General features: G+C 37.6%; 1 protein-coding gene across 7 annotated transcripts in view; it reads left to right on the top strand.

The window, feature by feature from the left end:
- Positions 1–14733, top strand: part of FRY (FRY microtubule binding protein) — a 374481-nt gene that overhangs the window by 324460 nt on the left and 35288 nt on the right. For 5 of the 7 annotated variants that reach the window (XM_038411093.2, XM_043504385.1, XM_043504383.1 and 2 more), the window contains exons 52-54: positions 2031–2039; positions 6280–6480; positions 10644–10805. In XM_038411093.2, the coding sequence (XP_038267021.1) occupies positions 2031–2039; positions 6280–6480; positions 10644–10805 (372 nt within the window). The remainder of the gene's footprint in view (positions 1–2030; positions 2040–6279; positions 6481–10643; positions 10806–14733) is intronic. The other 2 variants (XM_038411068.2, XM_038411086.2) reach the window with 1 other exon arrangement.

Here is a 14733-nt window from a genome sequence, read left to right on the forward strand (position 1 = left end):
ATTTCAATTTCAGACCTCATTAGGTAGAATGATAGGGGAAAGAGGCACCCGTATGATATGGCACTTCCCTCTTTGACCTCTTGGAGGAAAGCACTAATGTCTCACTGGATGTAGCTGTCTGACAAATAAAAGCAGCTCTTTCTTGAACTATCTGAAATGAAGTCCTAGCATCATTAGTCAATAATTTAACAATCCATCCACGCAGATTTCTGGAAGACAGAAAGAGACAAACATTAATTTAGTTCCCATTGAGTGGGAAAGCAAAATCATCTGCAAGGTCTATTCATGGTTAAGCTGAATAGCTTGCCTGAAAAATTTTAAATTAGTTCTCACTAGATTTACCAGATTAATTTTTGTCTGTGATTGTTAAAGTAGAGTTCAAAAGCTGTTAAAGATAATGATAAAGGACAAAATATTTATGACAAATAACTTTGTGGAAAAAAAAACACTGGCTGCAGTCATTACAAACACATCTTTCAAAATGTATTCAAAATATTACAATACAAAATAATTTTATTATAAGTTGATCAATTATCAGATGATAAATTGGCATGAGAATCATGAAAGCAGGATTCCACCCACAGATTGAGATTTGAGAGTTGCTTCTTCTTTCCCTTCAGCAGTTAAAATCAGATGGGAAAAAAAAAAAACCTTCAGTATTCAGCCAGAGAGCAAAGATTAGAAATGTAGACAAACCAGCAAACCAATTAGAAAATTGTTATTATTGCTATTAGTAGCACTGCTAAAGTAATGCTTACAGATCCAGAACCAGGTTGGTGCCTAATTGTGCAAGGTGCTGTGAAGTCCCTGCCCCAAAGAGTTTATAGTCTTAATCCCTGATCCTGCAAAGATTTAAGTATGTGCCTAACTTTAGGATTGAGGCCTAAATCAGTCAATATATGGATTGAAGGGTGAGGGGAATGGATGTAACATAAACTCAGCAGATTGTGCATTGTTAAATTTTGGCAAATATTTTACAGTTCATTATAATAATAATAATAATAATAATAATTAATAAATAATTAATGATAATATAAACATTCCCAACTCTCTACAAGAGATTAGTCCATGTTATTGAATTAAGGCCATATCATCCCTGGAATCACATGGGTAGCTTCCCTTGAACCAGTGACCATACCAAACATGTAGCAATTACAAAGTCAGATACAAAAGTAGGAAAAACTTAATAGGGTGTTTAGTTCATCCTGGAAAGGATTCTATTGTGGTTTTTCATATGTTTTGACCATCCCAATATTGAACTATTAATGACAAAGCTTGCTCCTAAACCTTAAAAAAGTCAGTTTTATGGTACTTGTGGATCAAGTATCCAACATCTCTATTTTTACATGAAGTAAAACTAAAAATACAGATGTAAAAAAACCCTTCACTATTTGAAAAACTTCTCTACATCTGGAACTTGCATATCAAGATTTAAGCAAGACTGGAGTTATTACTTTCAACTTTGAATGCCTGAAAAGAGGGAATTATAATGGGAAAATATATTTATTTTTAACTATAGCAACATTATTAGGCAACCCAATAATATATTTCCTGTAATTGAACCCTTACATAATTATGCAATTCAGTATTTTAAACAAATACAAATAAAGGGCCAAATTCAGGCCTTGCATAAGAGGTGAGAACTATAGTGACTTCATTGGAACTTTACCCACTTACACCTAGTCTAAATTTGGAGTTCATAAACATGAATAAAACAGTGTTGGAAAGCTCAGACTAGCACAAATGGAGACAGCTATTTTGGAAAGATTATATTATAAACTGGTCAGTGCTGGGTGCATTATGCACAGATCACAATATATGACTGTTTAGTATTTAATAAAGATTTAAAAACCAATAACGTATTTTATTTTATTTTTATTTTTTACTTAACAGTAGCATTTCAGAGCTAAAGTTTTTCTGATAGCGTTATTTATTACTGTAGGGCAAATGTTTAAGTATATGGTATCTTTAATACAGTAATTTTAAATAGATTTTTATTTGTTTTTCTATCTATTATATCTGCTATCCAGGAACTTCAGGTAAGATAATGCTATTTGAATTCAGATGTGCAAGTAGATGGTGTGCATTGTTGCAAATTTGTATTATAGAATAACATCGTAGGTTTTTTTCTTTCAGTTTGTGTGTGTGTATGTATGTATGTAAGTGGTGTTTCACTTGCTGCTTTGCCCTAGAAATATTTTTAGAGCTCTAGAAAAATTGAGTTGAAAGTAATTCAACTATTTGGGGCTTAACTTCAAATATGTGTGGCTTTACATTATCAAAGAATCTGTGATTTTAAAAATGGGGATTCTAGATGAAATCCCCTCATTTCTAATTTCAGTTGCAAAGTTGGACTCTTTTTCTTTTTCAGTAACTGTGCACACAAGTAGTACACAGATACTAAAAAACAGGAAATATGTTTAGTTAATCTGTCACATTTATCTTGTTAAAATGTAGAAAAGTGTTTTGCCTTTGTAGCATTAAACTACTGATGACTGACTCTTAACTTCCATGTTGAAATTAATAGGTACATTGGTTCTTCTTAGCATGCTGCGAAAACAGGTACATGTGACCTCTTTATAGAAAAGTTTTCAGTAATCCACAGTTTCCCAGAGTTTTACTGACTATTTATGGCTCTGATCCTGAAAACATATGTGTGCTTACATTTAATCACAAGTAGTTCCAGTGAAGTCAATGGGACTAATGTGAGTAAAGTTAAGGATGCACATATGTGGTTTGCAGAGTTGGGGCCTAAGTTTTAAATCTTTAACTTTCTGTAGAAAATTGAAATGACACTGAAAGCTATTAAGAGATCATGGAAAATATTATTTGGAAAGCGAGAGAGCCTCATTCATCCACAGCAGCGGTTCCTGTCTCACGGTATTGGGCCTGGCTCCCCATTCTGGGTGTTGTGACCTAATGCATGGGATCACAGCATCTCTCAGGTTTGGCCTGGCTGGACCCCTATCATGACAGAGAGGCAGCCAGGCCAAATTTGAATGAATGGTACTGCGTCCCCATGTGCCAGGTCATAACATCCAGAGCAGGAGCTGGGTCAAGCCGCCACTACAGAATAAGTATGGCACAGGCTTGCTCTCCAACCCCCTTATGCCTCCTAGTGTCTCCCCTTTTCACTAGGTCTGCAACCCATTAGAACCTTCCCCACCATTTGGGAAACAGACACAAGCATATGGACACAAGCATATGGAAATACTGTGTTAATCTTAAATTACTAAAACTTATCTAATCTACAAGGACAACACTGTATCTATATACATTGCTATTTATGTGCCAAGTTAATGGAATCATGTTTTGCCAACACTGCCAGGGAAGCTCTTATCTGCAACAAGCTTAGCACAATTCCTTCTGGCTTGATTGAGGATATATTCTAGTCTATCTGGTAGAACTGCTTTTTATTTTATTTTTTTCCCCTAACCACAGAGGTCCCAGTTTCAGTCTGGTTTGTGGTAACGTTTAGGATGGACACACAATGTGTTCAACCCCTGCCCCTCTACCATATGATGCTAAGTGATAGAGTATGCTGTCATATCTGGCCATTGTTCAGGAGTCACAATGATCACATGAACTAATCTGTGTTTGTAACAAGTAGCTTTACGGAAAGTAGATGATAATTTCTACGTGCAGCAAAAGAGAAGTTAATAGCCGCTCAAGACCATCTTTCCTCTTCATTAATTGTGGTAACAAAATTATTTTTTGGTGCAAAAATAGTAATCTGTCTACACTCTCCAGTCTGTTATTGAATTCAGTCTGAAATCTGTATGTACCATTGGAAAGATCAGGCCCCACATATTTTTGATGTGTACCTCACATCTCCTGTAAGCCTCCTCTCTTGTACTCTCTCCTCACTTTTAGTGTCTTCATCTTCATAATTTGTTTTCCTTTCTTTGATTTGTCCCATTTTCTCTCACCCTGTTTTTCCTGATTACATTTACTATATATTGCCCTTCTTTTTATCTCTCATCCATTTTATTTTTCTTTTCTTCTTTTCATCTTTTCTTCTTTGAGAGATTCCAAAGAGGACCAGCAGTGGAAATAAATTAGTGCCTCATTTCTGTGGCACCAGCTGCAAAGTAAAACTGCTGGATATTTCAATGGCATCATAAAGACAAGGGCATGACATTCATCTATTTCTTGTTACCGGATACCTTGTGGAGGAAGAGCAACTGGTGCAGTTGTCCTGTAGCCTTCATGTTGGGGAAAAAAATAATTTTTAACACAAATAAATAGTTTGAAATTATAAACTATTTTTTACAATTCAAGGAGACAAGTTTCCTTAAATGTTGGACATAATTTCTGTTCTTTTCCAACGACCAACCTATTATGTGATATGAAAGACACAATATTCTGCTATGTCTGGCTTCATAATGGATTCATTGTCATTTTGCTGTTGATTGTAGTATATCCCTTAAGCCTACCAAATGTTTCAGTGGGCTGGGCTAGACTAGCATATATTTCTAAAGGTATTTTCTCATTTCTGCATCTATTTTAAGTTTTGCTCCATCTTTGTTCATGAGAGGTTAGCTTATCGTTGTTATCCAGAGCTTTTTCTCTGAATATCTATGTGCCAATGTTCTTTGCACTAAAAGGCAGTGATTCAAAATGCTTATATATCTTTGCACAAATTCAGTGACTTATTTTAAAATAAACTTGTACTTAATTCATTGCTGCTTATGCCTTTGGCCCTGATTTAGCAAGGTATTAAGCAAATGTCTAATTTTAATTATGTGAGAAGTCTTGTGAAAATCAATGGCATTGCTCATATGCCCAAAGTTAGGTGCATGCTCAACTGGGTCTTTTTCACCTATGAAAATGTATTATATTACTCAGGAATATATTCTTGATGGGTGTGGGACTCTATAAAAATATAATATACTTCATGTGTAATATATAATTTTTTCTTCCTGTTTATGATTTTAAGACAAAGATTCTTTTGCCAAATTTAAAAAATATATATTTAATTATTTCATATTTAAAGGATAATTGTTAACTTGAAGCTGATTCATTTTTAAAAATCCTGGTTTCTTGTAGAGCACCATTTTAAAAGTAGATTTTGTACTTACTTTTCCCCCCCTTTAATCCTTTTTCCTGTAATAGCTTTTTTTCTTATGTTGATGTCTTTATAAGGGTCTTTTTAGCAAGAGGGAAAATGATTAAGACCCCAAACCTGCAATTGGATCCAAATTGGAAGACGCTTGGCAATGTGCAGAGCCCCTTTGACCTCAATGGGCCTACTCATATGAGTAAAATTATGCATATGCTTAAATATCTGCAAGGACTTGGCCTTAACTTGCCCATTGAAGGGAATTAGTGAAACTGACTATACACAAAGTACTGTCAAATGCACAAAGTAAACAAATAGGAAAAATAGTGTGAAATACTTTTTTCAGTAACTTTATTCATTTATAACAATCTTAGGTAGTGTTTGCCACTATTGTCTTAATCCTGCAAATACTTACCCATTGTGCTTTAACTCATATTTGCATAAGTGTGCATAGACTCAGAACCTTAAATAGGAAGAAAATATTCAGATACAAATTTGATTTTTAAGTTGACTTTGTCCTTTTTAAAAAGTGAAATGTTGGTCCATACTAGTCAGCTTACTTCTGGGGGGGCGAAATGTCCAGTTTATAAAGAAAAATCAATCATAAGCCTAGAATAAAAGTTAAGAAGCTGTGCTGCTTTAGCCATTGCATTGTGCATGCAAAATTAGAGCTGCATTCAAATCTGCCTTAACTTTGCATTTCATTATTGTGGTTATGGTCGTAGTACAGAGAATCTAAAATATTTAACATGTGATTTGCTATTGAAATATTACTATGAACATGTCCTGTATGACTGAGTCTAATGTTTTACAGTAACACTGAGGCGGGGGGGGGCAGATCTTTTCAAGTTGCTTTAAAATATTTATTTAACCTGTCACTGTTTCATTGACAGTGAGATATGCATATATGTGCTCATGGAATTATAAAAGCAAATTTTTAAGCAGCAAAGCATGAAAAACACTTAGTATTCAAAATAATGAATATTAATGTAACTTTTATTTCCATCTTTATTGCTCTTATGTCCAGATGGAGTCTTAGAAAGTTTCAGTCGTTTCTGGTTACTTTATTGCTTAACAAAATTGTGATCATATAAGATCTGTACTATATTTTTATATCAAAAACATTCTTCTGCTAGATTAGAACAAATTATTAGTAATTTTGAAAATAATTGTATATAATAGTATAGGAAACAAGTTGAGCCTGCATATGTTTTCAGGGTGAGAGTATGGACAATTTCAACTGGGGAGTGCGCAGACGTTCTTTAGATAGTCTGGACAAATGCGATATGCAGCTTCTGGAAGAAAGCCAGCTTTCAGGAAGTACTCCCAGCCTAAATAAAAGGAACCACGAGGACTCCGATGAGTCATCAGAGGAGGAGGACCTCACAACAAGCCAAATATTGGAACATTCAGATCTAGTAAGTAGTTAATTTACAGTTTGTTAAGAATAGATAGATTTTTTTTAAATAAAGTGATCTTTTAATTTCCTGTTGCCTAAATGCAAACTGATCAACTGGAAGGCCAAATGTCATGTAACTGAGTGCTTTCTAATGGCTCGCTTGTCCTTTAACTGAAAATGGAAAAGAATGTTGATGAAAGTACTAAACACAGGAAGTGTCAGATCTGATAAGTAGCACTTTATTCAGCAAGTGCTTAAATGTTGCTTAAATGGCCAATGTTAAATCCTTCAGATGTATAATGTTTAAAAAATGTAGAGGCATCCGATTTTGAAAAATTCACCTTTGGGATGTTTAAATATGAATAAAAAATTGAAAGATTATAAAATGAAAAGTATACAGCTGAAACAAACTAATCAACAGCCTTGGGAAGGTAACATTAACACAGTGTTTGCATTGCATTCATATATTAAATGGCAAAAAACTTTGTTAATGCAGAGATAAAGTTGCCTGGTGTAGCTCATGACCTTCCAGAATGTCAAGTACAGCAAAACTCAAACTTCTGGAAAACCAGGAAATACAGAGATAATGTAAACATCAAAACAACCTTAACTCTGCCCTCCCCTTCCCCATCACCACCGCCAGGACCTAGATCTGGCAGTAGTCACTGAGAATGATCTGCATGCATTCCATCTGCATTCACTGTGTTAAGTGTAGCTGTATTGAATGGTGGAGGAATAAACTGGAGTAGCTTAGAAGATCTCTGACTGTGATCTGAGGATATCTAGGTATGAGTCCTCCCACCCCACCCAAGTGTGTTATCAAAGGAAAGAAGTGCATATGTATCTTGAGGTTCAGTCTGCATCATTTCAGTACAGAGTTGTGTATGTTGTGTCAGCAGCAGGGCACAAGGATCTTTTTGAGATAAGTATTGTCAGTAGTGAGATGGGATCAGAGAGCAGTCTGTGGATTTAATAATAGGGGTATAGGTTGAGATGGTATCAGGTGTGCAAGTGTAAATTTGTGAAAGGATATGAAGTTGTTAAATTTTACAAGTGTGATATTCCGTTGGGGGAGTAGGCTTAATGCTTAAATGTGGGGCAAGTGCAAGTAGCGCCTGTCCATTACACTGAAAAGACAGGGTGGGAATGTGTGCATTATGGATGTATTGGGCATCGCTCAAAGAGGAAGAGTTACGGTTGTGTTGACATTTACCTGAACCCTGTTTTCCTTGGTTTTCAGAAGTGTGAGTTTTGCTTAACTCAATGTTTTGGAAGGGCACAAGCTGTCACCAACAGCCTTAACTTTGGGTGTGTCTACATTTCAACACTACGGTGGCACAGCTACAACACTGCAGCTGCATCACTGTAGCACTTCAGTGTAGACATTCACTGCAGCAATGGAAGGGGTTTGTCACAGCCGGGCCTTGGGCTGCCAAACTAGTGATCAGTGCCAGAGTCCACACTCATGAGACAAGAGTCAGCTGGGTCAGGATATGAGGAGATCAGAAGGAGACAAACTGGAGATCAGAACCATGAATCAGATTCTAGGAGTCAAGCGATGTCAGGATGCCAGGAAATCAAGCTGGGGGAGCAGGAGCAAGATGCATAAGACACATAGTCCAGGGCAGGGTGGACCCAGTTGTTCAGATAGCTTTCTTTTCCTTCTTTAAGGAGGGCCAGCAGGCTAATCAGCAGCTCTGGGTTCCACCAATAGGCCCTCAGGGATGGAACCTCAAACTGGGACTGGGCTTCATGGATCCTAGGGAAGCAGTTGTCAGCAGGCTGCCAGGAGGAGGGTTAGAGCAGGACTGCTCCCATGAACCTGGGTCATGACAGAATTCTTCTATTGCTATAATTAATACACCTCCCCAAGAAACAGTACCTAGATCAACAGAAGAACTCTTCCAACAACCTAATGCTGTATACTCCAGGAGTTAGGTCAGCTTAATTACATCGCTGAAGGGTGTGGATTTTTCATACCCCTGAGAGATGTAGCTATGCTGATGTAAGTTTTCAGTGTAGACCAAGCCTCTGTGTTAACAGTTTTTTACCATTTAATTTCCTAGTTTTTTAAACAGAAAGAGAAATGTTTGTTGGTAGAAGTTAGTGGTCATTAAGACAGTTGTAGTTCTCACCTAGGTTTGCAGCTGAAAGTCTACTGTGGCTAGGTAATAATCAAAAAACATGCTTCAGTATAGAGCTTTTCATCAGTAGATCTGAAAACTTTACATCATTGTCCACATTTACACAGAGGAAACTGAGGCAGAGAGTGATGAAGTGACTTGCACAAGGTCACCCAGCAGGCCAGTGGCTGAGCCAAGAATAGGCCCAGCCTAGAGGTCTTTCCACAAGGGTATACAGTTGCTATGTGATTCCTCTGTGCTCCTCCCCTCTCCTCCCATATATTTTGTTATAGTGGAGTGGGAATAATGGTCATGCTTTGAAATGTGTAGCTGCTAACAGAGCCAGTGAGGCAAATCTCATCCATGGTCTGTGTCCCAAAACCTTGAGAGTTTTATTATATGGTTGTTACAGTAATTTTAAGCATGTGAGAGAATACTGGTGTGAGAATACTGGTGTGTCTCTCTCAACCCCTACCCCCACCAGTCCCTGCAATATTTCCAGATCCCCTCTCCTGTTCCCATCTAATTAAACCAATTTCCTCTGCTACCCTCATGTTCTCCAACCCTTCCCATCTTCTCCCCTCCCACATTGCCTAATCTTCACCCCCCTTATCTGAGCCCCCCAACCACTCTTCTCTCCCCTGCCATTTATACCTTGTGCTTAATATCCCTCCCTGACCAAAACAACTCTGTCCGATTCCCACCTACTTTTACACCCCAATCGCCTTGCCCCTCCCTTTCAGACTTCAAAGTGGCCAATTCATCTCAAGGAGATGTTTTCAGCTGAAAGAGAATACCCCAGGGGTAGGCATACAGCCTGAAACAATAGCTCTGAGACCTGTGAACTGCTCCATTCCAGTCAGTGAGCATTCCCTTCCTTCTTCCCAAGGGTTGGAGCATTTCTGATGTGTCAGCAAGCATACACGTTCTCAGCTCCTCACCCTGGCCTCAGCACTATGTCCCTAGTGCATGCTCCAAGCATGCCTGTTCTCAGCGCCCCACCCGGAGCAGCAGGGCTTCTCCAGATCACAGATCACACTGGGAGGAGTTGGAGAGGAAGAAGGACTCAGACACCCCAGATTCTGGCTCATACACAGAAGGGGAGAATGGGGGATGGACAGACCCCCAGCCCTCCTGCCACTCACGCCGTGTGTCCCTCTCCCTCACCTGAGCCCCCCCCAACTCTTCTTCCCCCTTACTACCCATCCCCATTTATCCTCCTCCCCTCAATGCAGTCCTAACCCCCCTCACTCCTATTCCCCCCACTCATTCCTCTACCCATGAAATGTAAGCAAACATTCACATATCTCCTTTTTATGAAAATATGAATACATATGAAGATTAATACAAAACATATGAATTATATTCCCCTCAAATTAAAAAGAAAAATCTGACTGCATCCATCCATACTTTTCCAAATTTCTGCCCAAGGTGGGACTTGATCTGACAGTGGCTGGCTGGCTTAGAGTCCAAGGACTATTGCTTATCCCCGTGAACTGCCCAGGAACTTTAAAGGTTAACAATCCTGTTAAATCCTCTTTCCCCACATGCTCAGTGTAATTTCTTTAGCATATCAGTGTGCAAGGCTTGCAGTGCTCTAAACAGGAGATAAAAAATCTTTTTGAAATAACCTTTTAATCTGAGTTCACCCCAAAGTGCCATGCAGTCTGTTGGGATAACCCTCGAGTATTGGACACCTTAGTAGGATGATCTGAACCTTGGTTTGATCTCTGTCTGTGAGCAAAAAAAGGTTTACAGAATCTCTCAACTCTAGCAATGCTGTTTTTTGTTCCAGAAGCTGTATCCTGAAATCCTTTGGTCAAATGGCCCCAAGTTTGGTCCATTAACAAAACCCCATGCTCCCATGAGGCACACCAAATTTCAGTTTGCATTCTGAGTGACCATGTAGATTTTAGAGCATGTAGAGTCAAGCTTTAACCAGAAACCTGGTCTTAACCTTAACTGTAGCAGGGCTGTCACCTTGGTATAATAAAAAGGCATGTGATATAGGAGCTTCACAACTGGTTCTATTATTATTTATTATTATTCTTTTTAACAGATCATGACTCTTTCCCCCTCTGAGGATACAATTCACACGGACTCTCTTTCTACATCATGTGATACAATCTCAGCTGACCCGCATCATTTTAATACAAGAACATCTAGCTTTGAAGTGTCTTTGCCCAACATGAGTAATCACCAGGAGTCTGAGGGTTCTAAGGTGAAGGAGTTTTGAGAACTTTCTGATTATAGGTTTCCTTAAATGAACTTTTTTTAAAAAATAGCTTATTTTTAAAATGAGGGGTTTGAATGCAGGGGCAAGTATGTTTTCTCTTCCCCTAGTAGTATAGAGTATTTGTATGTATTATATATATCAATATATAGGTATATTTTCACACACTCTTGTGTGACTCAGACACTTCTTTTTTTTTTTTTAAAAAAATTTGTCTCTTTCTATTTTGGTCTTTTTAAATTAAGTATTTTGCATAGTATGAATGTCACTAACTAATGGCAAGATAAATATATGAGTCTCTGAAGTTGCAATGCTTGAGAAATACTCCTAATGTTCTTCATGCTGATTTTTATAGGATAATATGCTAAGTGGGAGTGTGGGTATATGCATATATTTGTGAGATTTTTTTGTATGTGGGAACCTATTGTGCAGTTGTGTGCACTGGATTCAATTCTTGCCTTTTGGCATACTGTCAGAATGTTAAATGCCTAATTGCAGTATTACGTTAGATTTGCAAAACACTGTTCCATACAGCTGTCTGAAGTGAACCATGCCTGCAGACACAATTCTGTCATTATGAAAGGTTGGTAAAAGATTATCAATGTGTGTGTGTGTGTGTGGTGGGGGGGGGGTGGTTAATTCTCTTTCTTTTTGGTAATACTTCCATAACAGTATATCAGCTGAACCTTACCCTTCCTTCCCTTCCTCCCACAATACAAAAGAAAAGAAAGAACAGGTGATATACATAATCTCAGATTACTCTAATATTTTTGTTGTATAATTAGGACATAATAGGGTTACCAGTCAGGCTGTTGTGGCTGAGTTGGGTACTTTTCACATAACAGGAAAATAAAAGAATGAGGCAAGGAAAGAAAATAAATGAGAGAGTGTTATTGAATGGGCAGGGGTTGATAACATTTTATTTCAAGTAGCTCTAGTCAAAGAGATTCTGTTACAGGCTACAACTACTGCCTGCTTGATACCAGTGTTTTAGAGGCCTTTTAAGAGTTATTGATCTGTAAATTAGACCACTATTCATGAATGTTATATGCTATTTTTATGCCTAATTTAAAAAACAGTATCATGAAAATTCATGTAATATCCCTATCCTCATACTGACATGTTTGGTACAAAGTTGAATACATGCAATCTGTAAAGGAGTAGAGAATGAAAACACATGATGAGCTGTTTATAAAACTGATACACAGATTAGGTTAGTCCCACAACAGGTTTAACATTTATGAAATGCATAACCCAAGTTGATAGGGACCTTTCCACAGACAAGGTGGGTGAGATAGTATCTTTTATTGGACCAACTTCTGTTAGTGAGAGAAAAAAGCTTTTGAGCCACACAGAGCTCTTCCTCAGGTCTGGAAAAGAGCTGTATGTGACTCAAAAGCTTATCTCATCCAGTCTTTCATTACAAAAGCTTGAAACTTGCAGCTAAATAATTTCACTTAGTCTAGTAAAAGCAAAGCTCTACTTCCCCCTGGTTTCTTTATTCCTATATTTCCTACTAGCAGGTTAGCAATGCAGAGGAGGAATTGTTGCTTTTTATATAGTGCCAAAAATTGTACTAGGCACTTCACAGGCAACCAGAAAAGACATGGTCCCTTCCCCAGGAATCTTACAATGTCAGTTTTAGACACAATGCAAGGAGTGACAGCAACAAACAATGAGAGTAGATAGGGGAAAGGGAAACCTTTTCAAACCTATATCACTTTTTGGCACAGGAATGCTTAAGAAGAACCTTTAAAAAGAATCTGCCAATGTATAGTCAGTTTTTCAACCACAGAAGGTAAAGCAAGTACCAAAGATAAGAACAAGATGGCACCATTTTAAACCTGGAAAGAAATTAAGTGACTTTGTCACGTCTCTAAGGGCAAAGATTGCAACAATTAGTAGATTATTAATAGGAATTAGGACTACTGATGGGAAAACCTAAAAGATATTCAGATCTATCTATCTCTGGTATTTTCATGGCTCCTATCACTGTAATATCTAACCCCCTCATATTCTGAAAGCATATTAAAACATAACTAAACCTTTGGAGGTTACTTCTCTTTTACATCCCAGCTTTTTCTTTATATCACTTCCTTTCTTCCTCCTAACTCAGCTAGAGCTTTATCTCTTCTGATAAGAACACTGACATTGCCATATCCAGAACAAACTGATGATCCATGTATCTGATATTCCATATTTCAAAGTGGCTAATGCAGTTGCTAAAATAAAGGAAGGCATAACATGAATATAGTACTTCTAATTGTGCAGTACTTGACCCCCCTATTATCTCCTATTCCTGCAGTCTAACCAGATAGCCTTCATTTCTCTCTTCAACGCCGACACGCATACTCCTGTCCCTTCCAATACAAACTGTTTTTTCTCAGAACTCAGGATATCTGGAATCTTTTGCAGGGCTGAACAAGTGTGGTAATCTATGAAGGGCCAACTGTTTTAAGGAAATTAGTCAGGGAAGTGGATTGGAATGAAGAATTTATGGATCTAAAGATAGAGAAGGCCTGGAATTACTTCAAGTCAAGGTTACAGAAACTATCAGAAGCCTGCATCTGAAGAAAGGGGAACAAACTCATAGGCAGGAGTTGTAGATCAAGCTGGATGAGCAAGCATCTCAGAGAGGTGATTAAGAAAAAGCAGAAAGCCTACAAGGAGTGGAAGATGGGAGGGATCATCAAGGAAAGCTACCTTTTTGAGGTCAGAACATGTAGGGATAAAGTGAGAAAGCCAAAAGCCATGTAGAGTTGGACCTTGCAAAGGGAATTAAAACCAATAGTAAAAGGTTCTATAGCCATATAAATAAGAAGAAAACAAAGAAAGAAAAAGTGGGACCGCTAAACACTGAGGATGGAGTGGAGGTTAAGGATAATTTAGGCATGGCCCAATATCTAAACAAATACTTTGCTTCAGTCTTTAATGAGGCCAATCAGATGCTTAGGAATAATGATAGGACGACAAATGAGAATGAGGATATGGAGGCAGATATTACCACATCTGAGGTAGAAGCCAAACTTGAACAGCTTAATGGGACTAAATCAGGGGGCCCAGATAAACTTCATCCAAGAATATTAAAGCAAATAAATATTAAAGAGGGGAGATATGATTGCTCTCTATAAATATATCTTCCCTGGATAAATACCAGGGAGAGAGAGGAATTATTTAAGCTCAGTACCAATGTGGACACAAGAACAAATGGATATAAACTAGCCATCAGGAAGTTTAGACTTGAAATTAGATGAAGATTTCTAACCATCAGAGGAGTGAAGTTCTGAAATAGCCTTCCGAAGGGAGCAGTGGAGGCAAAAGACATATCTGGCAGAATAACAAAAAAGTAGAGAGAACTGGGACTGATCTGAATTTTGTTCAGGTTTAAGAGTCAGACAGGAAAAAATATATATATATATATTTTTCAGGAATATAAGGAGTTTGGATCCGGGATAGGGATCACCCAGGAAGCCAATTGTGTTCTGAGAGACGGGAAAGGAACACAAGAGGTTTCGAAGTACAAAAAGAGGCTGTTGCATTTCCAAAATGGTGGGCGCACAATCCCTATATTCACTTTTTAAAGTGCTTTGAAGCCCTTCTGAATGAAAGTCATTCTGTAAACATAGGCACAAGACATGCTGATGAAGTTTCTTTGATAACATCTTGATTAAGGGAATGGATTGTACAAATATATAGTTTCTGATCAAGAGTAACTTAATTTTAGTCTTTTTCATTTTCACTTTATATTTCTCTTGCTTAACAAATGTTATTAAATGTACATTTTTTACATATTAACTTGTCTGCTTATGAGTCAAAATGATACATTTTAAATGTGCTGTTTCCTCTAAAACGTTATTGCTGTTAAAAGAAAAGGAGTACTTGTGGCACCTGAGAGACTAACAAATTTATTAGAGCA

Source organism: Dermochelys coriacea, chromosome 1, assembly GCF_009764565.3.
Source record: "Dermochelys coriacea isolate rDerCor1 chromosome 1, rDerCor1.pri.v4, whole genome shotgun sequence".
NCBI classification, from domain to species: Eukaryota; Metazoa; Chordata; order Testudines; family Dermochelyidae; genus Dermochelys; species Dermochelys coriacea.